Raw genomic sequence first — 25,221 nt, forward strand, 5'->3', positions numbered from 1 at the left:
ATGTGTTAATGCTATGTGAGATTAAAGTTATGGCTGATCACTGCATGTCAAAAAAAATATATACATGATTTTTTACCTGAATCACTTTACCACAAAAGGATGCGGGTTGCAACTTTATAACCAGAGGGTCCATGTTACTTTCATATTTCACTTTTAAAACAACTTTTGTTTTCGGAATCCGAGGTTCCACTGTATGTATTATAACCCAATGTTGTTTTATGAATTTCAGCTCTTTTCAACATTACATGTTTTGGACCTGCATTTGCTGTGTATGTCCTGCAAGCCTCATTTACCTAAGCTCATACCACTAAATAACATTATATAGATATTTCTTTGACTATAACAAACACTAAGATGAAACCTAGTGTACTATTTAGCACAGAGTATAAATTTTTATCAAAATCACCTTTTTAAAATAGTTAAATTTTCTAAACTGTGGCACAAAATAACATCTTTTTTGTTCCCGGTCAAAAATGACCAATAGGATTTATCTATTTCATATTTTATTTATATTATTTATCTAAAAGGACTAGTGTGATCACAATATTCCTTAGTTTTGTCCTCTCATGAGCATATTGGGTAACATACTGAGGTCCTTGCATGTTCCCTTTCAAAGGCTACACTCGATGCTGCGTGTAAACGCTATGGAAAACATCTTGTCATGTTGCCGGTTGTGAAGCATGTGTGTATCAAACACACCAAATTTTTGGCTTTTATAACCTCGGTGGGTGACGTCATCTGATAAGACGCACCTGCAGGTTATAAATAGGAGTGAACCGGAAACATTCCTCAGATTCTTGTCTTTACCTAGTTGTGAGCGTGTTTGTGTCTAACCAGAAAAATAAGTGTTTAACTCCCCAATAATAGCAGAGTTTTAAAAAAGATGTCCCTCCGTGTGTATAATCCATATTGGAGGGCGATCTCTACAGTTTACTGCTTTACTTAAGTGCTACGCGCGCGCCTCGCATTCCTTGAGAAGCTTCGAGCCTTGTGAATGGGCGAGAATAAACATCCTCTCTTGCTTCTGCGGAGATGGTAATAACCTCTAAGCACTTTTTAAAAAATTATTTAAAAAATAATAATAAATAAATAAATAAATAAATAAATAAATAAATAAATAAAAACATAGATGGCAGGTTCTATCAGGTGGCCGGGGGACGGAGCCTCAACGACGCTCTCTCCCCTTTTCTTAGCAATCTCCATATGAGTTAACCCTATCTGAGAGACTTGAGTACTGGCGGGGCTCTTCAAGGTAGGGCGTATTGGACTTACGACAGGCCACAGACTTGTCTCTTCGTGCAACAAAGCAGACGGCTCGTGCTATCGGCTGTTTTATGGCTGCAATGGTTTCCGCGGAGAGGCACTGGTGGTTAAATATCAGGGGCATCAAGGAGAAGGATCGTGTTTTCCTCCTCGATGCCCCATCTTGCCTACCAGCCTACTTGGTGATGTCGTTAACTCGGTCGCCACTTGGTTCATGAGGCGAAGTTATATAACAAGCCTTCGGAAAATTCCTTCCCCGCCATGCTCAAGAGTCGGGACTGTCGGCCACCCAGTCTCGATTGGGTCTGACTGTTGCGAGGCGTGAAACACACAAGAAGAGTGTTTTTGAGCTGGGCACCCCCTCGCAAGATTGGGGTGCGTCACGCAATCCGCCTCAAAAGAGGTCAGACTGGCATATTGTCTTCTTCACAAAGAGGCCCTGAGGTTTATGTGCCCAGGACCGTGGGGGGTGGCCCCCCAATGGGGAGAGGCACGCAAAATTCCTTTCAAAGAATGAAGTGTTCTCCCTGGCACCCCCAGGAGGTTGGTGTTCTTGATCTGCCACCACTGGTGTTTCGGGCAACTTTAGTCTCCAATAAAATGTTAGTTCTTCGTTTTTTTTCCTGCCATGTTTCAGGATGCCGAACATCTAACATCCCCCCCGTTTAAACAAGCCGCCGAGACTTTGCCCCTTTCTGAGAAACTGGCAGCGTGGAAGCTACTGCCAAGTATATCTCCTTGGGTACTAAGCACTGTAGAGAGAAACTACAGGATTCTGGATGTAGTTCTGGCTCTTACGACTCCAGAGCATCCGTATTTGAATTACATGACTGGCTGGCCCAGTCTCAGTAGCTAGCGCTTCGACATCAGCATGTCGTCCTAGCTAATCTTTGTTTTTTAGGATTGAGATCCAATGCCATGAAACCATGCTCTTTCCTGTTTAGAGCACAACATTTTTGGGTATCACATAGAATTTGAGCGTAAGCGGGCACAGATGTCTCCCGCTCGTGTCGAATCCATTCTCAACTCCGTCAAGGAAATCAAGCAAGACCAGAAAGTGACCATCACTTTTAGAGATCTTAGCTCTCATGGCAGCTGTATCCACGGTGACACCTTTGGGCCGTCTGCACTTGAGAGCATTTCAGTTGTGGCTAAGAACCAGGTAATTTCACTCTAGGGACAATCCCCAATAAGGGCTACGCAACAGGTGCTTCGTACCCTTCCTATGTGGTTCAGACCCCGGTTTCTGACTCTGGGTCCCACTCTAAGTTCGTCTTGTTGTCGCAGATGCTAACGACAGATGCTTCCCTCATGGGCTGGGGTGCGGTCTTAGATGACCGTCCAGCCCAAGGGAGCTGGAGAGGCCATCTTTTTGCGCGGCACATCAATTGCCTCAAAATGATGGCTCTATTTCGGGCCCTAAAGCACTTCCTCCAGCAGTTGAGACTACCATGTGCTAGTGAGGGTGGACAACACTATGGCAGTCTCATATATTACTCGCCAGGCAGACTGTGCTTGCGCCGCTAAATATCTAGTGCACCAGGTTCCTGTTCCTCAGGGCGATTTACATTCTGGGAAAATTTTATGTAGCGGAGGTGGACCTCTTTGCCTCGCAAGATCAGCAAATGTCCCCTTTACTATTTTCTGACTACCAGCCCCTGCGTCTGGACGCCTTGGCGGTCCCTGAACAGGACCAACTAAGTCAAGCTGGTCTTCCAGCCAGCGTAATTAAGACTATTCTAAGTGCTAGGGCTGCCTCCCCTAGAAGAGCTTATGCCCTCAAATGGAATGTATTTGAAAGTTGGTGCATGACGAAGCAGGTAGACTCAGTCCACTGCCGAATTGTTTTAGTGCTGGAGTTTCTGCAGGAAAATTTGTCCTCGGGCTTGTGCCCCCTTGTTGAACCACTAGAGTCAGCGCCTCAGGTTTCTGGCCCTCGAGTCAGCTACCCAGACATAGTTATGAGACCTTCTCGGCCTTGTGCGCACATGCTACACAACCTTGGAGTCCAGACACTTGCAGTCTGGCGGCATTGGCACTCTTGTTCCCATAGCATTTTCACGCAGCATCAAGTGTAGCCTTTGAAAGGGAACGTCTCGGTTAACTTTTTCCCGCCTTTTCAGGAAACAGGGTTACAGCAAAGTAACCCGAGACGTTTTTTGCAAACATATACATCACATCTGTGGCACACAAATCTTGTTTTTTTATCTCTTGGTGCACATAGTCAGTACTTCTTACTTTTGCGTTTTCCTTCTTTGGTTGTTGTGGATGTTGTTACGGTTGCTTGCATATCTCTTACCAAAGCAGCAGAGGATGGTGTTCGTGGAAGGTGTCGACACCCTTGAAGTTTTTTATTATTTTGGTCCGAAAGGAGACTACAGATTCAGCTGGGTCTCCTTCCTCATCACTGTCACAGTTTTCCTCTTCTGGGGTGTACTCTCTGTCATTGTGAATTCCACAGCTTCATGAGCAGTATACAGTAGTTAATCAATTGGAATGGTTCCCGTCGCACTCACCACCGTGTAAAAACGTCAGCGGCCAAAATAAATCAGTTGCATTTCAAAGTCATTCGTAAAATGGCCGCCAGGTGGCGCAAAGTGACATTTTCGCTTGTTGCAGTAAACACAGTAGTGACTGTTATATAGCGTATCTCTGTATCTGTTTATTGTTATTTAAGTTCTGGATTATTTTAGGTACTTTAAACACATTGTTGGGTTGCTCATGTTGGCTCATATGAGATGTAGTTTACAAATGAACACCTGGTTGGGTTATTTTGACCTAACAACTGGTTTATTCATTATTCTTTAGTTTCTCCAAATATCAGCGTGCAGACTGTTCGAAATATTACTGTTATTGTGTCACAGGTGTAGTTTTAAGAGTTGTATAGGCAGGAATGCGTGTGTATACAGCTCAAAACCTCCATCAGTTATTGAAGATAGCATCTATTTAGAAAAAATGCCCCGCGATTTCGAAGCTTCAGGAAATCTCCCGGCGCTCTGCGCATAACACCGGGCCAACTCATGTCGGAAAGAATTTATAAACTGTTTCTAAACATGGGCTATTGTTTTTTTACTTATAATATTTGTTAATTTAATTTAAATGAGGTTTGGGCTCAGGACTTCGATTCGGCATCGTGATTCTCCTCTTTAATTTACTACATAGTTTTAATCAGCGCTCAGCCGCATGCATGAAGTTTTCCAGAGCGCAACGGCAGAAGTAGACTAATGATTATGAACGTGTCGGGAAAACAGCAAGCAGACTGACTCTGACCATTTAAAAAAACGTTTGCGTTCATTTTCTGATGCGCTCAAGTTCACCAAAAACAATACAGAACAGCGCAGCTTATTTGCTTTCAAACATTTACAAAATCACAAAGTTTTTTCGTTATTTTAAGTGCGCTTAAATAAAAGTTGAGTCTTATAAAGGCCATGTAGTCTTATATAGTTTTAATATATAGTTTTTGCACATTAATCTGACAACAGTTTTTTCAGCCTGTCATGGCATGCGCCCAAATCAATATCGCTCCTCGCTCACTAGTTAGGCGTCCTCCCCTTCAGACATGCGAAGCAGCGGGACCGCAGAATTACACATTCAATTCAATTTAATTCAATTCAATTTTATTTCTATAGCGCTTTTAGCAATTTTCATTGCCGCAAAGCAGCTTTACACAGTCAAAAGAATTATTTGTTAGTATGAAATGTGAATTTGTATAAATCAAAATGGTCAGTTTGTCCCTGGTGAGCAAGCCGAGGGCGACAGTGGCAAGGAAAAACTCCCTGAGATGGTAATAGGAAGAAACCTTGAGAGGAACCAGACTCAACAGGGAACCCATCCTCATCTGAGTGAAACAGAAAGCAGTAAATGATCTGCATTTATACAGTGTGTAGGGTGGGAGGCAGTTCAGCTATAATAGCTGATGTTAATTGATGTTAATATGGAGTCCAGGTAGTTATTGAAGACCCAGGTAGACTTGTAAGAAGTTCCAGTCCTGAACTATCGAACTGTCAAGTCCCCAGAGAAACAGTTGCCAACACCAGTCAAGGCCAGAACCATTTTCTAGGTAGAGAGAATCATCCCCAGACACCAGACGCATCCCAGAGAGACACACATTCATGTGACGAGATCTTCAGCCAGAAGCGGGGCACCAGGATGGGTCAGACAGGTCCGGAGGGCAGAGAGAGTCTGGATCACTGGCAGCTCAGGAACGACATGTGTAGCTCGACAGAAAGAGAGAAAGAGTGAAAGGGGGAGACAGGAGGAGAGAGGAAAGAGAAAGAGGGGGGAAAGAGAAGAAGAGGAGAGATGGCAGTTAGGTATGGTCCCAGTCACACAATGTATAATGTGAATGTATATTAACTGTAGAGTGCAAGCAGAGACTCCGGCAGGACTAACTATGACAGCATAACTAAAAGGGAGTGCCAGAAGGAAACACAAACATGAGGGCTTCCTGAGATGTAAAGCAAACAATCACCTCACTGTCAGCAAACCTGAGTGATCAATGAGAGTGAGGAAGACAGCATCCAAACATACCAGTTCACCATAATACTCTACGTCCATGAGTCCCCCAGATCTGCTCCTTTACCCATGACAAATCTATTTATAAAAATTCTTGGCTAAATAAATAGGTTTTTAGCCTGGACTTAAACACTGAGACTGTGTCTGAGTCCCGAATACTATTTGGAAGACTATTCCATAATTTTGGGGCTTTGTAAGAAAAAACTCTGCCCCCAGCTGTATTTTTTATAATATGCGGTACTGACAAGCAGCCTGCATCCATTGATCGAAGTAAGCGTGGTGGATCGTAAGACACTAGCAGTTCGCTCAGGTACTGCGGTGCGAGACCATTTAATGCTTTATATGTCAAGAGTAGTATTTTAAAATCAATGCGAAATTTCACAGGGAGCCAATGCAGTGAAAATAAGATAGGGGTGATGTGCTCATATCTTCTGGTTCTAGTGAGGACTCTCGCTGCTGCATTCTGGACTAGCTGAAGCTTATTTATGCATCTAGCTGAACAACCAGACAGTAAGGCATTACAATAGTAATTAACATGACTGGTGAGCTAACATTGCTAATGCTACCGGGCTTGCACGCCGCGCTATAAAATACTCGGGGTTTGTTGAGTTACAGTGGATTTTACTACGCGCGTGCAACAACGCGGAAGTGCGACATGCAAGCAGGGCAAATGGAACGCGCCCAAGGGACTTCAAAGGAGCGAGAGGTAGGAGGGGCCGGTACGGCCATCCGCGGAGAGCAGAGTCAGCGCGAGCGGACGGATAGCCATTGCACTCACACCGCGTAGTAAAATCCATGGTAACCCAACAAACCCCAATCATCACCAGCCGTGCCTTATTCCGTCATGTCATGTGGGCATTATAAGATTTGTACTGAAAACTTCTAACTAAAAAGTGGCAGCTGGCACGCCTAAAAAAAATAGACGCAGGTAAATTTTTTTTACAGTCGAAATAAAAACCCTCGGCTGTAATTTCCTATAGTCTAATCAGCGCTCAACCGCACGCATAGTTTTTCCGAGCGCGAGGAATTTTTTTGTGCTAAATAATATTTATGCAGTATAAGAATTCCTATTAATCCTGGGTTGTTCTTTTAGTGTCACTATAGTGCTTTACAATGCCAGACAACATTCAAATACAAATTATTCACCCTCCCCAGGTGTGAATCGGCTGTTCTCACCTATACATTCAGAGGAACTGAAATGCACTTCTCCCCACTTTAAAAACCTCTTGAATCTAAGGCTCTTCTGGAGACTTTCAGTGATTTAAATTTGTGTAATTTTAATCTTCTGGATTCCAGATTCTAAAGTTGACATTGTTACCTTTTTTAATCCTTGGAATGGAAGAACTTGAGATTTTCCTTATGATAGCGTAAATTGCATTGTTTTTAATCAGTCTATACACAATAATCTTCTTTGGAATTTTTATTTTTTTAAACGGGTATGGGGGCTATCTTGGTTTATTAATCTCCGTGCCTGGTTTAGGTTTAGTATTCAGTGCGCATCTGTTATATTACAACTATCATAACACTCAAATACCTTCTATTGGGGGTTAAGTGACTGATGTGCCTAACATTTTTCAGCTGAGCCTTTGTTTCACTAAAAACGACCGCGACACCACTCTCTCTCTCTCACACACACACACACACACAGAGCCGACCAAATCATTAGCACCTCCCTCTCCCAGCACAGCCATTTACTTTCTATCCATTTACTTACATCTGAACTGAGTCGTTAGGGTAACCCGTTACATATCATAACAGCATACTGCATTTCATTGTTATAATAACGCAAAAAACACAAGCGGGGCTGAAAGACCGACATCTGCTGACGCAGTAGAACGTTCTAACACTGTTTTAATTTTATGGTCATTTATTTCAGTTAATAAATCTACTATAAATTTAAAGAACACAAGAAATAAGATGACACAAATCCCAAAAATTCAAATTCAAATTTTATTTGTCACATACACAGTCATACACAGTACGAAATGTAGTGAAATGCTTACACGACCGCCAGTGACCTTAAAAAGAGAATTAAAGCTTATAATAAGTAATAAGTAATAAATATCAATAGAAGAAATATGATAGAAAATAAAAAAAAATAAAATAAAATTTAACTAGAAAAAAATAGAACTAAAAATAGAAACTGAAAATAGAAATATACTGTACAAATAGAACTATAATGGTGTGCAAATATGCATAGAAAAAGTGACTTTGTGCAATGGTTATTAAAGTGTCTTTGTGCAATGGTCCAGAATGTAAACGTAAACATGTAGTGTAGATGTGATGTGCGTGGAGTTGTCCATAGTGTCCATGGATGTATAAGGATTGATTGATTGATTGTGAAAATTGTGAAAATATTGTGTTAGTTTTGCATAGTGGTGTGGTTGAGAGACCTTATTGCCAGTACTGAGAGTGATGGAGGCTGAGACATGTCCGCTCATCCTTACTGCCTGTTGTCTGCCAGTCAGAAAATCCCTTAATCCCTACACGCTTCTTTTCTAATTACTAGTGATAAAGTCTAAAGGCTCACTGTGTTAACAATTATTGTGCTTAAATTTGATCCTAATAAGATTTGATTTAATTTGAATTCTAAAACAGTGGCAGCTGGAACACCTAAAACAGATGCAGGATTATTTTTTATAATCTAAATACTAAATAAAAATGCTTTTTTAAACGTGGGCTGTTGTTTTTACTTGCAATATTTGTTAATTTAATTTAAATGGGGTTTGGTCTCCGGATTGTTGAGCATCATGATCCTCTTCTTTACTTTCCTACGTAGAATCAGCGCTTAGTCGCACGCATAAAGTTTTGTAAATTTGTTTAATGTTTAATAGTAAATAATGACCCCCGTTGCGCTGTACCTCCACTGGGAAAACCTTATAAAATACAAGTTTAGGACAATTATGATGATCTGCCATGGCGTGTGCCTGTGATGGGTGAGCGCCCAAATCTACTATCGCTACCCGCTTACTTCGTAGGCTCCCTGAATAGGCGGCAAAGGGACGGAGCCGCCTATTCGTGCCGGCTGGCGATAATTAACGTTAATATGATCTTGGGCTTGCTCCGCATTATAAAAGCAAGGCGCGGAGTTTTGTCCGAGGTCCGGGAAGTACGTGATGTGATGGAGAATATGAAAGAAGCATGTCAGTGAAGTGATGTGACGCGCCCCGCCCCAGGGACTTTAAACAAGGACACTAGAATTTCGCCCTTTGATCTCCGCGTTGGGTTGGGTTAAAGCGGGACGGAGACCGGAGTATACCGCGGTCGCCCACCTGGGCCTAGAGGTAAAAGCGCTCCATTCGCAGTTCGACAGACTATCGTTGCGGGGGGGCCTACTCTATCGCCACTGGGAACGGCCGTGCGGCGCTGGCGAGTATTTTCAGCTGCTGGTGCCACGGACTTTGCAGGCACGTGTGTTAAGGATGGTCCATGGGCACACGGGCGCGGGACACTTCGGCGTAATGAAAACTTTGATACACTCACACTGTCACACTGATAACGAACTCTTTGTGCACAGATGCGACGTCTGCACGGCAAAGAAGGGCCCTACCCAGCGCTCGTGTGCACCCCTGCAAGACTTTCAGGTGGGGGCACCTATGGAGCGTATGGGCGTGGACATTCTTGGGCCGTTTCCCATTTCCGATCACAGGAACCGGTATGTGCTGGTGGCCATGGACTACTTCACCAAGTGGCCAGAGGCATTTGCTGTTCCTGACCAGAGCGCTTCCACCACGGCTCGAGTGCTGGTGGATGAGGTGTTCAGCCGTTTTGGCGCCCCGGAGCAGTTGCACAGCGATCAGGGGCGTAACTTCGAGGCGGAGGTGTTTGCTGCAGTGTGCGAGCGCCTCGGGGGGGGACGAACATTTGCTCCTCGTGCTGTGGGCCTATCGCACAGCAGTGCAGGAGTCCTCACAGCTGACGCCAGCGGCGTTAATGTTCGGTCGCGAATTGCGCACGCCCGTGGACCTTGTGTTCGGTCCTCCTCCACAAGTGGATTTACCTACGAAGCCGGGGTTGGATTATTTTTGTTCGCTAAAAGACAAACTGTTCCGTGTCCACGAGTTGGCGCGTAGACACTTGGCGGACGCTGGTGTTAAGCAGCGCCGCGTGTATGACACCCACAGCCGGGGACGAGACTTTGCTACTGGGGAGCAGGTTTGGGTGTATTCTCCCGGAAGAAAAGGGGGCTTTCGCCTAAGCTTATGTCTCACTGGGTGGGGCCCTGCACGGTACTGGCCCAGCTCTCCATGTAGTCTACCAGGTGCGGTTGATGGGGCGGTCGCGAGTGGTCGTGCTCCACCGGGACCGTCTTGCTCCCTATCAGCCCAACGCCAGTGAGACATCGAACTCTGTGGAGGCCAGGCCGCCTCAGAAGGACGGTTGCACCCCTCCTTCCTCCGCAAAGAGACTCCGGCGTTCCCAGCGCCGACCGCCGGCACGCCTCCTAGACTGAGTTCGCCATGATGACCGGGGACGGTCACAGCTCGGGTGGGGGCAGTGTGGCGTGGGCAGGGTTTTGATTGGCTACCATCATGCTTTGCGGGAGGGATTGTTTTGTGTTCACCCTGTTGGGAAAAGGTGTTTGGGTTAGTGGCTTCGGCCAGGGGTGTGTGTGTGTGTTAGATGAGTGTTTTTAAGGAAATTGAATTGTGATGTATTGTGTTGTATTGTGATTTCGCCCTACTGTACTACAAAATAAACTACTTCCAGCCATTTGCATTGGGCAGCAAGGAAGCTCACCCGTCTCTCCAAGTGCCTGCTTAGCTGTGAAAAACGCTACAATATCAAGGACAAAGATTACTGAACTCACAACTTTACTGATTGAAAATGTTTTTCTAAGACTAGCATCATAAACATCTCCAATCCTGTCCTAGTCGTTCTCTTCCAGACTCTGCAGTCTTCACTTGTGATTTATTCATATTTACACACCTTGTCCTCGAGGGTGCAGTAGGTATTGTCTTTTGATGGGAATTCCAGCAATATATATATATATATATATATATATATATATATATATATATATATATATTGCTTAAATTAATTTGTTATAAAACATGTAAAATTATGTGTAAAATAATTACTATTTCAATATGAATTTTATTTAAAGCCTGGTCAATATTACATTTTAAACTCACGCACTCTAACTTCATACTGTCACTAATTTTCAAACCTTTTCCAGCGTCTCGTCTGTGTATCGCATGTTCTCTCGTCTCTCTCCTACTGTTACTGCCAGGGTTCTCACTAGATCAAGAAAATATGATCATATAACACCTATATTATCATCCCTGCACTGGCTACCTGTTCAATTTAGAATTAATTACAAAATAGTACTACTTACATACAAGGCTTTAAATGGTTTAGCTCCCTCATACCTAACCAGTCTTTTGATACGCTATAATCCACCACGTCCCTTAAGATCACAAAACTCCGGACTTCTGGTAATTCCCAGAATTTTAAAATCTACAAAAGGGGGCAGGGCATTTTCATATTTGGCTCCAAAGCTTTGGAATAGCCTTCCAGACACTGTTCGGGGAGCAGACACGGTCTCCCAATTCAAAAGTAGACTCAAGACGCATCTCTTTAACACTAGAAGCGCCGGGCCAGTGTCACCTACTAAAAACGCGGTTCAGCGGTCATTTGACCGCCTATTGTTTTGAATGGGAAGCTGCTGCTGACACACAATGATCGCTAGATGGCGCTTTCACCCAAAGCAAATAGTTTAGCTCCAAGATCAACTTGCACTTGGACAATGCGCCATTCATTCCCGCGTTGATAATAAGCGGTATCTTTTTTTTATATTCAACTGAGAAAACCTACTACAAAGTCTCTAAGAAGAGAGAAAAAACAAGTCAGAAAGAAAAAACAAGTCATGTTTGGAATTATAACCCAAAGTTTTTGACTTTTTTCTGCCGTTTTTTCTCCTCCTTTGTCCATCTAGGGGCTTCGTACTATAACAAAAAGGAAAGCTCTACTTAATTTTATATCGTATGGAGAAAATGTTATTAGTTTGTTTAAATGTTTAAATGTTATTAGTTTGTTTAATTCTATTTAAAGCTTCTGAACGTCTCGGAGCAGCGATTTAGTTCTGAACTCGCTTCCGTGAAATTATCGCTAAAACAATATTAAATTTGAATAAATCAGATCTACTACAGCAGATAATAAACTATGCTATGTCATAACCGAAGCAAACACAACGAATATGTCTCGTTTCGTTCAGTGTTGCTAGGCAACGGACCACGCGCCTAATCGGTTCACTTGGCCGCGGTGTATTATAAACCTGCGAATTGTTTCACTGCTTATGTCCACTGAATGAGAACTAAATCAAAGATTTCGGTAACTACACTGAGTGTAACATCTGCATAGTGACACTAAACAGCTGAACAACTTCACTTTTCCGTTTACCTCTGAGAAAAAAAAGCTGTATTTTGTTTGGTTATATGTTTATAAAAGTACACGAAGTAGGCGCGCGCGCGCGCACACACACACACACACACACACCTCCTCTGAGCCCTCGGTCAACATCTAATGACCGTCGATATGCAAATGAGTCAAGACGTAGCCTAACGTGGTGTCAGAGAGGAAAGACTTTGAAGCAGTTTCAGCGTTTTTCAGTTACAACAAGCACAGCGATGAGTCCACGTTGTTTCACTGGTTATGACATAGTGACACTAAACAGCTGAACAACTTCACTTTTCCATTTACCTCTGAGAAAAAAAAGCTGTATTTAGTTTGTTTATATTCAGAGTAACACCTTCCAACCACCTCTCATAGTCTATTGTTAGTTTTAATGATTTGGCTGAAACTAATTATCACTACATAAGTACCCCAACACCATTGATCATGAGTTTCAGCTGAAACTAATTCTATACATGCAACAGAAAATGTAGATGCAGATTCCAAATGTATAAAGATACATGCTATAAAATATATGTGTGTGTATTCGATGCATGCTATATATATATGTGTGTGTGTGTGTATGTGTGTGTAATCGAGGCTGGCTCTATTCAGGGGCAAGAGGGGCAGCGCCCCCTCAACTAAATGTCTGCACATGTTAATATGTTCCTAAAATTAATATATTACAAGTTGATCAACTGATCTGCGGTAGCAGAGAAATCCGCTGAAAAAGGGACACTACACAATACGGTATTAGATGTCCCTCATGTCTCTGTCCCTCGGCTGTGCGTATTCATTCACAGGCTGCAGCGCGCGCGCTCTCACACACACACACCTCCCCTGAAGCAGTTGCGGCGTTTTTCAGTTACAACAAGCACAGCGATGAGTATAAGAATAAAATAAGGTAACAGTTTGATCTGTGTAGTTAGTGCCCTTGTATAGAATAAATGAATGAATAACACATTCCAACCACCTCTCAAGAGAGTGCCATAGTTTTGCAAAAATACTTGCAAAACATCAGCATACATTGGAGGGAACTTCTGAGGTGGTCAGTGATTGATGGCACGGTCGTTCGGAGGGGGTTGTGATCACACCTACAGTTCTTTTGTTCTAAGCTGTCGGTCAAATATCTCTCCACTTGAAATGGAAGCACAAAATTGAGGGGCAACATGCAAGGGATTTCAGCATCTCGACGCACAGTAGAAGCTGTTTATAAAGAAGACACTGTTTGTTTTTTTATTTTGTAATTTTTCTCGTGTTTACCTTGTACTGTACAATGTATATTCATTTTATTAATGAATTGCTGTGAATAAACTACATATGCAGTTGATTTACCAGAAAGAACTTTTCAGTTTTTGTGTGCTAAACTAAACTTCAGGGTCAAGTAATAGCGATTTTATTTGAAAAGTATATATATATATATATATAGGGAAAGATTAAGAAACACGCAGAAGCGGAATATATATATATAGCATGTATCTTTATACATTTGGAATCTGCATCTACATTTTCTGTTGCATGTATAGAATTAGTTTCAGCTGAAACTCATGATCAGGGGTGTTGGGGTACTTATGTAGTGATAATTAGTTTCAGCCAAATCATTAAAACTAACAATAGACTATGAGAGGTGGTTGGAAGGTGTTACTCTGAATATAAACAAACTAAATACAGCTTTTTTTTCTCAGAGGTAAACAGAAAAGTGAAGTTGTTCAGCTGTTTAGTGTCACTATGTCATAACCAGTGAAACAACGTGGACTCATCGCTGTGCTTGTTGTAACTGAAAAAAACGCTGAAACTGTTTCAAAGTCTTTCCTCTCCGACACCACGTTAGGCTACGTCTTGACTCATTTGCATATCGACGGTCATTAGATGTTGACCGAGGGCTCAGAGGAGGTGTGTGTGTGTGTCTGTGCGCACGCGCGTGCCTACTTCGTGTACTTTTATAAACATTCTACATATAAACACACAACATACAGCTTTTTTTCTTTCTCAGAGGTAAACTGAAAAGTGAAGGTGTTCAGCTGTTTAGTGTCACTATGCAGATGTTACACTCCGTGTAGTTACCGAAATCTTTGATTAAGTTCTCATTCAGTGGCCACACATCACTTTCACATTTCCCTCGCTTTTATGCATAAGCAGTGAAACATTCCGCAGGTTTATAATACACCGCCGCAAAGTGAACCACGTCCCGCCGATTAGGCGCGTGGTCCGTTGCCAACACTGAACGAAACGAGGCATAATCGTGGTGTTTGCTTCGGTTATGACATAGCATAGTTTATTATCTGCTGTGGTAGATCTGATTTATTTACATTCAATAATGAGGCTTTATATCCTCAGGAGGGGCCATTACATATGTAATATGTAAAACAATATTGTTTTAGAGATAATTTCACGGAAGCTTCTAACAGAACGAACAAACTAATTAATTTTCTCAAATCCTTATAAAATTAAGTAAAGCGAAATTCCCTAAATGTCCTTATAAAATATCGCTGATTATCAACGCCAGAACGAATGGCGAATTGTCGATATTTTACGGAAGCATATATATATATATATATATATATATATATATATATATATATATATATATATAAATAAAAACTGCATATATGGAATGAATCCTGAGATAATTACATATACGCACTGAATGACGCATAAATAGTATGCGCGATTCCTTGCGCCATCTGCTGAGAGAAATGAGAATCGCAGGTTGGAAAAGACGGGAAACGTCACGCCGCCGCGCAGCTGTCAGCGATTTCACGTAAATAAGAGCAAAATAGCTTTATACTGGCTTTTACTGGTGCGATTTTAAAAATTTAAGCTTACAGGGTGATTAAGCTCACAGAACTAGGAAAAGTCATGGAAGGAGGGTCCTGGAAATTGATCGAGTGTGAAGTATTATTTTTTTTTTACCCCCTTGCGGTCAAATGACCGCTGCTCGGCGCTTCTAGTGTTAATCTGGCATACGGGTAACTCATCCCATAACCTTATACTCCAGTACATCTATCCTGAATGGCAACTACGCTAATTCTCTCCATCTTTTCTGTATTTTTCTACCCATCCTGAGACATCTGGAGATTGTGCCAGCTTCAGTAGACAAAGGCCAACCCTGCAAGGTTTCTAAGGCATCTTGAGAAGGACCTGCTCCAGCTAGATTCTGCTTTATGATGGCTGGAGCTACACATCCTGCTCCTGTGCTTCCAGTGATCTGACCCCATCTGCCCTCTGCACCTACTGCTGAACTGAATCTACACAACTTCTGATATATTGAACTTTCACCTGCACAACACACTTGATGTTATTTCTATCTGTTATCACCCAGATGAGGATGGGTTCCCTGTTGAGTCTGGTTCCTCTCAAGGTTTCTTCCTATTGCCATCTCAGGGAGTTTTTCCTTGCCACTGTCGCCGTCACCCTTGGCTTGCTCATCAGAGACATTTCATTCATCATTCATTCATTTAATTATTATCTAGACACATTTTTCTCACACATACACACTTCCAAATATTTTCTTTTCTTAAAAAAAAAAAAAAATCTTTAAATTTTTTTTGTGAAGCTGCTTTGGGACAATGACCATTGTTAAAAGCGCTATATAAATAAAATTGAATTGAATTGAATTGTTACTTCATCTCCCTGTGTGCTGTGTCTGAAACCCCGCCTGTCACCTCCTGCTCAGTGGATACACACACCACTACACATCATGACATGTAGTTGACCAATAACATGTTGCTTTAAAAGCAACAAAGCGCCCCAGGCAGGATAATTTTAAAGAGCCGTAATGTTCACGACCGACACATAGTGACAGTGACAGTAATAAGTGACAGGAAGCAGATCATGTGAAGTTGATGGTGAAATACTTCATCTCACTAACACTACACTTAATTCTAAAGTAGCTTAGCACAAACACACACACACACACACATACACACGCACATGCGCACACACACTTCCTGAGTGGTTTTCTGTCACTGGCTCAAAAGTGGAAGTGGATGAGGCACTTTCTACTAACATCACAGTCACAGAGACAGAGACAGTGAGTGTGTGTACGATAACTAACAGAACATTATTAATTATTATTATCTGAGGAGTTTGTGAGTCTGGATGTAGAATGGAGATGGTCCTCATCTTCACCTTCTGCCTGATTCTAGGTAAGAACAAACACTTCCAAATCCTCATCAGTCTCAGTGTTCAGTATCAGTGTCACATTAAAGCTTTGCACTGATGGACATTTAGCACAGAACTTTTATAGAGAGGTTCCAGTGTTTAAAGTAGTGAAGTTCTCAGGGGTGCTGAGAGCTCCTGGTTATCTTCAGAAGCACACAGAGGAGCTTCCACTTCACTTACTGCATGAGGAAACCTACATGTTCAAGTCACCTACACATGGGAACATTATCTCTACTTGTTTTCAGTGTAAAATTGACTTTGAAGAGTTTGTGTATCTGTATACGAGCTGAACAACAGTCCTTAACTACAGGTTATGTGTTTAAAGATCAGGACTAATGCTTTATCAGTGCAGTCGGCCTGCAGTCTCATCTCTCTTCTTCCTGTTGTTCAACACAGAATGTGAGTTTAGTGTTTTCTATCGAGTCTAGCCGAGAGCAGATAGTCCTGTTGTAGGACGTGTAGGATTTAGATTATTAGTCTCTGAGTGTTTGTTATTTAAAATCCCTGTATTGGTTTCTCCTACTGTATGTGTATCTGTTGTACCTGTCTCTTCTCTTACACGTGTCACAATGTTTACACTTTAATATTCCTGGATACTGAGCTTCATTTTGGTCTTATATGTTACACCATGGTCCTGGATCATATTTCATTCCACTGTATATTATTCTCCAGCTGGTACTGATGCTGTAACTACAGTAACTGGATACAGAGGACGATCAGTTCAGATTAAATGTCCCTACACATCTGGATATGAAAACTACAACAAGTATCTCTGCAGAGGTAAATGTCCATCTGTGGGGAATAGAGACATTCCTGTTCAGTCTGGATCTCCTGCTAAAGACTCCAGATTCTCTCTGTATGACGACACAACAGCCAAAGTCTTCACCGTCACCATCACTGATCTGAGACCAGAGGATGAAGGAACTTACTGGTGTGCGATAGATCGGGCAGGGAAGGATATTTACACAGAGATTCTACTGCTGGTTAAAACAGGTGAGTGTTACACAGAGGAGAGTAAAATAATCTTACATTAATTTATTAATCATGAACATCTTGTCATTGAGCTTTTGTAATGTCATACAACGACTTATACTGTTTGCATTACGATTTACATTTACATCTGAAAATCTACACAGCTGATATTCACCAACATCTGTTAGCTAAATAGGGCATTAGCTTAGCCACAGGGAGCTAAAGTGTTTGTGCTAAGCTACATAAGGCAGTATGTTAGCAGGATTAGCAGTGTTATCTACATGCTAACCTAAAATATATAAGTGACATTGAAAGAGAATATTTCACAAAAACCAGTAAAAGCTGGTAAAAAAAAAAACTGTTTAATATGATCAGAATGAAGATTATAAAAGATTTAATAACTTTCTCATGGTAACAGTTTGCTGGATTTTCCTCCTCGCCCGGAGCAAAAAAAACAAAACAAAAATCCTTCCACTTTCCTGAACATTCTGTACAGCACGTGCCATTAAGTCTGTGTGTGTGTGTGTGTGAGTTGGGAGCGTGGCCCAGTAAGTAGATTACCCAGACTGGTACCCTGTGAAAAGCATGTGGGCGTGTCCTGTCTCAAGTCATTTTTGGAAAATGAATGAGACAGAAAGACTGTACCTCTCCTTAGATTCATACAGATTACATAAAATGAGAATACAGATCTGGCCTTTAAAAACGCACGTTTTCGGAAAAGGGATCCCACGACTTGCCGCGGCAAGCTGTGAAAATGCACTTTAATACCTGTAGGGGGCAATCGTGTTTCAGTGTAAAGTATTGTGTGTCTACTGAAGCCGAAAAATGTTATGTCTCTTAGGCGCCCATTGACAGAAAGCGACAGAGCTCATAAACGTGTCAAGCTCAAACTGTATTATGTATTTATTCTTCATTTTCATTCAGAATTATTATTATTATTAGTAGTAGTTCTCCGAATTTATTATTATTATTATTGTAACGCACCCGCGCGTGTGCAAAAGGACTACAAAGATGTCTGACGTTAGCCTATAACAGTATTGTTTTATTGTTTTATTGTTTTTATGCGCTTTAAACGCAGACGGGTACTGGTGACTCAGTGGTAGGTGATTCGCCCGCCATGCGGGAGACCCGGGTTCGATTCCTGGCCAGTGCGCAAAATGCCAGTGTTATGCGCTAAAATGCCACGATATAGCCATTACATTATCAAGTTATGCTTCAGTTTGCAAATGAGACTTTTTTTTTTGCTTAAGCTATGAAACACATTAGCACTCACCTCACAGTTGCTATAATTTAATGATTATCATAAGCAAAAAGTGTAAAACAAAGGATTCACATTTATTACATTTTCACCCAGAGCGGGATTCGAACCAGGGTCTGGGCAATTTTATAGGATATACGGATAATATACAGATATTATTTAAGCAACGCCACACCACGTGGAAAGCAACAAAAATGCTTTAATTTCATTGGCTGTTACTGAGTGTCAGCTATTCACGACTGGCCCCCGCGGAACACAGAGTCCCCGGGCTTTGACTGCGCTTTCTCCATTCGTTATTACAGGGGCGGACTGGGACCAAAAAGTGGCCCTGGACTTCCTGGCCCACAGCAGCCCACACCATAATACATTGGCTCATTAATGTAGAGATACATTTTTAACACCAGTTACTAGTATAAAAATATAACACAATACAGAAATCAATGCTATTTAAACATGTTATTTGAAGTATCACTGAACATATATTGGGTCATATTAGTAAAACAAAGAAACGAAAAAAAAAGAACATCAAGACAAACAACATATAAATCTATAAAGACAATATTTTAAAAGGAATGGCAATAAAACTGAACAGGTGTCACGTTCTGGTTGTCTGTGGGTGCGTGGCATAATCGCAGAGGCTGAGACAAGGACTTCAGGTTAGTCTTTTATTTAATGATATTAAAGTATAACAAAAAACAAAAGCTCTTTTTCCCTTAGAGCATTTTGGAAACTTTAATTCATTACTTTTACCAAACAAAACCATAACCACAGAAACTATAAAGACAATTAATGCTAGACGCCTGACTGATGTTCAGTCAGGCTCTATAAAATGATTAACTTAATTACTCTTCCTCGGCTCAGGTGAGTGCTCCCCTCACCTGACCGAGGTGCAGTCTGAGACATGAAGTCCAACTCAAACAAAACTACAACACAAAAAACATAAAACACAAACCGAAAGAGGGCGTTTATCGCCCTCTAGGGGTTACCCATTACAACAGGTAAGCTGAAATAAAATCAGTAGCAGCAGTAGCTCACGCTAGTAAACTAGTTACTTATTTTAATTATTATGGTAGTTAATATTAATACAAAATAATGCTGAGAAACATTATTTCAATTAATATTGACCACCATCATAATTACTAGCACAAGTTAATGCTGCTACTAATTTTATTCTGTTTGATTGCCATTCTTTTTACTTGGCTCTGGTAGATCAGGGGAGACGTGTTGGTCATCATCAGCATGTATTATGATGTGGGATGTGGTGCGCTGCTGGATCCAGCCTCACTGTCCCTGACCTGTTATAGGCAGAATCTGTTCATTTGAAGCATTTCACAGCATTTACCTCTAAAGCTTTTTCTTATTTTCGCGTAACCTTTTCTTCTTCCTCCTTTTCATTCATGGAAATTATTATTAATTTGCTCAGAAAATTCGCTGCATCGAGAAAGGATCAATATTTAAAAATTGCCCACGTGTGTGGACAAATAATACAAAAGTGTATAATCTTTAATAAAGTTAATCTATTACAATATTGTTTCCAATGCTGAAGCAAACATGATTTTGTTTTAGTCTATTCATTGAATACAACGCGACAGCGCGCTCCGAGGTGAAGCGCACCCACAGTTACTGTAATCAACCATCTCACCTTTACAACAGGTGTGAAGTCATCAAACCGGTTTCGCTGCTGGGGTAATTCACAGAATTGGGGGTTTTAAAACAAATTAACAAGACCGAGCAGACTTCAGACAGGGGGTTTGGTTGGTTAGAAGTGGCGCTGATGGGGGGGCGGGAGGGAGTCTCGCCTAGGGAGCAATTCAGTGTAGAACCGCCACTGCCTATTTTCCACCACATCTCGTACTTCCCTGATCTCGGACTAAACTCCGCGCTTTGCTTTTATAATGTGGAGCAAGCCCGAGATCATATTAACGTAGCATTTATCATTAAATGTTATTCATATCAGTGTATAGTAAGTGTGATTTGAAAAGTGCTATAACTCCACCTGCCACAGTTTCAGCCCAGTGGAACAATCTGACTACATGTGAAGTGCCATAAAAAAGTATTTGCCCCTTCCTATTTTTTTTCTTTGCATATTTGTCACACTTGTATAGGTGGAATTTTACCTAAACACTTTAGGTGAGAACGTATAGGTTAATATGTATAGGTGAGAACAGCTGATTCACACTTGGGGAGACACTAAAGAGGAGGATTTTAATTTAGACTATAAAAAAATTAACCTGCGTCTATTTTTAGGCGTGCCAGCTGCCACTTTTTAGTCTTATAATGCCCACATGACATGCTGGTACAGAGCTGGACATAGCTCATCCATGCCAATTATCCCGGGTTTGCACCCTGCGCTATAAAATACGAGTACGACGGCCATCCGCGGACAGCAGCTCCTGCCTCCATCTGCTCGCGCTTGCTCTTCTTTGAAGTCTCTGGGGCGCGTTCCAATTGCCCCGCTTGCATGCCGCACTTCCGCATTGTGTGCGCGTCTCACTCACACCGCGTAGTAAAATCCACTGTAAACCAACAAACCCCGAGTATTTTATAGCGCGGATGAACCCGGGATCATTAGCAAGGAGAGCTCTTCTTCACTATTTGTGCCTAATTCTGCAGCCCCGCTTCTTCGCATATCTGAAGGAGAGGCCGCCTAACTAGTGAGCGAGGAGCGATATTGATTTGGGCGCACGCCGTGACAGGCTGAAAAAAAACTATTGTCCTCAAAAATGTAACAGATGAGGACTCTGATTAATGTGCAAAAACTATATAATAAAACTATATAAGACTACATGCCTTTATAAGACTCAACTTTTATTTAAGCGCACTCACAATAACGAAAAAACGTGATTTTATAAATGTTTGAAAGCAAATAAGCTGCGCTGTTCTGTATTGTTTTTGGTGAACTTGAGCGTGTCAGAAAATTAACGCAAGCATTTTTATAAATGGTCAGAGTCAGTCTGCTTGCTGTTTTCCCGACGCGTTCATAATCATTAGTCTACTTCTGCCGGTGCGCTCTGGAAAACTCCATGCATGCGGCTGAGCGCTGATTAAAACTATGGAGTAAATTAAAGAGGAGAATCACGATGCCGAATTAAAGTCCTGAGCCCAAACCTCATTTAAATTAAATTAACAAATACTATAAGTAAAAAAAAAAAACAATAGCCCACGTTTAGAAACCGTTTATAAATTTTTTCCGACATGAGTTGGCCCGGTGTTATGCGCAGAGCGCCGGGAGATTTTCTGAAGCTCCGAAATCACTGGGGCATTTTTTCTAAATAGATGCTATTGTTAATAACTGATGGAGGTTTGGGGCTGTATACACACGCAGTTTTGAGGGGTTTAAAACGAATTAGTCCGAGCAGACCTACATGAAAGGTGAGAAGTGAGTAACTGCGCGCGCTGTCGCGGTGTATATACTGTACAACACACGTTTATCAACCTTTTAATAAAAACGCTGCCTTTTGTAAAGTGAAAGTACTTTACAAAAGACAAACTGCTTTATTTTAGTCATGAATTCACAATCACATCACATTCCAGCTATTATTTCCAGCCGTGGTTAAATAATGTATGAAATAATTATTAAATGCTGGACACAAACAGCAAATATGATGATTATTATAAAATGCCAGAAGAAGCTCGTGGTCATAAAATAATATTTACTTAATAATATAATATATATAGTTCATTCATGTCTTCTGATGATGTCGACACATTTTTTACGTTTTAAATAAGATATGTTGGCATATTCAGGAATCAGGACATTCGCATAGTTAAGACTATCAGATAGCCTACTATCAGGAAATTAAATTAATTTCAACACCATGTAAACCGAGACATTGCCATGTCTTTCACTGTTTTGTCCCTGTTAAAACATTACAAAAACTATATAAGAAACTTATTAAGAATTTTAAAGCACGAATTTAGGCATCTCATTTCATCTTTATGAAAATAATATGAAGCACATATACACACATTTATCATGAAAGATCTGTTGTAAAGCAAAATAAAATTCATGTTTGCTTCAGCATTGGGAACAATATTGTTTTAGACTAAGTAATTATACACAATTCTTCATTGTACAGTACTTGGTCCGGCGTTTAAATAAAGTCCTTCCATGCGCCATCTGGCGGATATTCAGTGAAGCACAACACATTTATTTAAATTCCTGAATGCACGCCGCGCGCTAAATTGCGGCATCCCGCGGGAAAACACGCGCAGTCTTAATGGCCACATCTGTATATATATTTTTTTCATTTAAGTTTCTGTATTTAAAGTAGACACTTAAATCTTTCTATTGACATATTTCTCATGTCTGTGTGTGCAGTATTTGATTAGTTTCAGATCATTTTAGCGACACGTTTCAGAAAAGGCGTTTACTTTTTATTTATTTATTTATTTTTTTATTTTACAAAACCACAATGTTTTGTTGATATTGTGAGTGTACAGGAATAAAAGTAGAGCCTTTACAGAGTTAGACCACATTTATGTATACGATTAAATATAATGGAGCATTTTAACTTTTTTTCACATTTACCAGAAAAAATTGCCAGTTGTCCCGCTGGTGGTCTCGCTGACCCCTGAAGGTTTAAGCACCGTGTACAATGTAGAACAGAACTTATTTATCAAGTTAGTCTGGAATTTAAAAATAGGCAGTTTTTTTTTCTTTCAGATCCTCCTCACATCAGTACTGTCTCACACACCTCACACACCTCACACACCCCTCTTTAACACACTTAATGAGTACATCAGTGCGTGCTGAGAACACACACTGACAACAGGTATGAACTTTTTGTTTGACCTCTTCATTACACTCCCCTTACATCATACATTATGTCTCATCATTTTTTTTTCATGAATCCACTAACTGACGCTTCCCCAACCCACACTCCATCATCTCAGGGTGTGTACAATATCATGTGTTTTGAGCCTTTATTTACATTTATTTTTATGAGAATGTCTATAAGATGTACATGTTTTAGGCATCGTTTTCTGTCCTGGAATTTATTTTAACCCTTTATTCACTGCAAATTTCATAAAAGTTATGTTTGTTTAAGAAAATTCTTAAAAGAGTAAACAAAAGAGTAAAATGTATGTGTTGGACAATGAAACTGAAACACTGGCCAATTTATTGTTGGAGGTTTCATGGCTAAGTTTGACCAGCCTGGTGGCCAATTTAAATTGATTGCACATTCCACCAGTAAGATCAGAGTGTGAATGTTTAATGTAAAAGCACGGTTTTGTTTAAAACATTCCAATGTACACGACATTTTGGGTGACATATCAGAGTTTAAAAAAGTACAAATTGTTGGTGCGTGTCTCGCTGGCACATCTGTGAACAAGACAGCAAGTCTTTGTGGTGTATCAAGAGCCACAGTATCCAGGGTAACGTCAGTGTACCAGCAAGAAGGACGAACCACATACAACAGGAGTAAGTGTGGATGCAAGAGGAAGCTGTCTGAGAGGGATGTCCATGTGCTAACCCGGATTATATACAAAAACATAAAACCACAGCTGCTCAATGCTTAATTTTGTTCCTATATGGCCAGATATTTAAACAAGACAACCATTCACAGTCTGAAGGCCACAAAACAAACTCTATCATCTGCATCTTTTGTCTCACTTTACTTTTGCGCACATGCATTAATCTGGAGCATAAGTGTTCGCTTGAAATCTAAATGATATTTTACAATTTAAATTTGTCCTTCATATTATGATCACTTTTCTCTTTCAGGATTTTCAATGTCCACCATCATCATTGCTGTGTCTGTGGTTCTAGCGCTGCTTCTCATTGTCCTGTTATTTACTGTCGCCCTTCAGAGGAAAAACAAGACCAGAGGTACCGCAAACAAATCTATTTAGTTATTTAAAATTTTAATAAAGTATGATTTAACTTTTTAAAAAGCTGAACTGTGAAATTATATAAAAATAAGGTGAGGTGGTGACAGATGTGATAAATTATTAAGGAATATTTCCATACTAATCATTTTATGCACCATACAGGAAAATAAAATATTTTGCTTGTAGAAGTTTAACATCAGTGAGATTTTGTATGTGACGCGTCTTTCAAAATACTCACCAGACACGTTTTAAGCAGTTTATCACCTGGTAAACTACTTGTTAATACAAATAATCAGGCAATCACAAGGCAGCAACTCAATGATGGAGTAATGGTGTGGCAGGGAATGTATTGGCACATTTGGGGCAGGGTTTAAATGGCACAGCCTACCTGAGTATTCTCTTTATGATCAAAGGATAACGCACCATGTCAGAAATCTACATTTATCTCAAAGATACAGACAATTTACAAACTGTATTAATTATTGTTGTTTGTATATTTTATATTATGTGTTCAGCCTCATCTCCAGCCCAACCTGCACAAAGCTCCTCAAACCACAATGTGGTGAGTTGTGTTTCTCCAAAATCTTCTTTGGTTCCAACAAAACACATAAACAATATTGTAGTCACACATAATGTACTGCACTAAACCAGCAACACATTAACTGATATAATGATGTTTAATGATTAATGATTATTACATCAATTTAATGATGAAATAAGAAATTGACAGTGTGAGATGTTTTTGGCCAGGCTGTATACTTAAAAATGGTTTCCTGTAAAAAATTAAGCTTTTATGTTTTTTTTTTTTTTTTAGTAAAAAC

The 25,221-nt window shown here is 40.8% G+C and overlaps 1 protein-coding gene across 1 annotated transcript in view; it reads left to right on the plus strand.

Annotated features, from left to right (window-relative positions):
- The window catches only part of LOC128506321 (CMRF35-like molecule 1), a 103,174-nt gene that overhangs the window by 77,100 nt on the left and 853 nt on the right, over positions 1 to 25,221 (plus strand). The window contains exon 7 of the mRNA XM_053476733.1: positions 24,916 to 24,962. Coding sequence (XP_053332708.1) covers positions 24,916 to 24,962 — 47 coding nt within the window. The remainder of the gene's footprint in view (positions 1 to 24,915; positions 24,963 to 25,221) is intronic.

This window comes from Clarias gariepinus, chromosome 18 (genome assembly GCF_024256425.1).
Source record: "Clarias gariepinus isolate MV-2021 ecotype Netherlands chromosome 18, CGAR_prim_01v2, whole genome shotgun sequence".
Lineage (NCBI taxonomy): Eukaryota > Metazoa > Chordata > Actinopteri > Siluriformes > Clariidae > Clarias > Clarias gariepinus.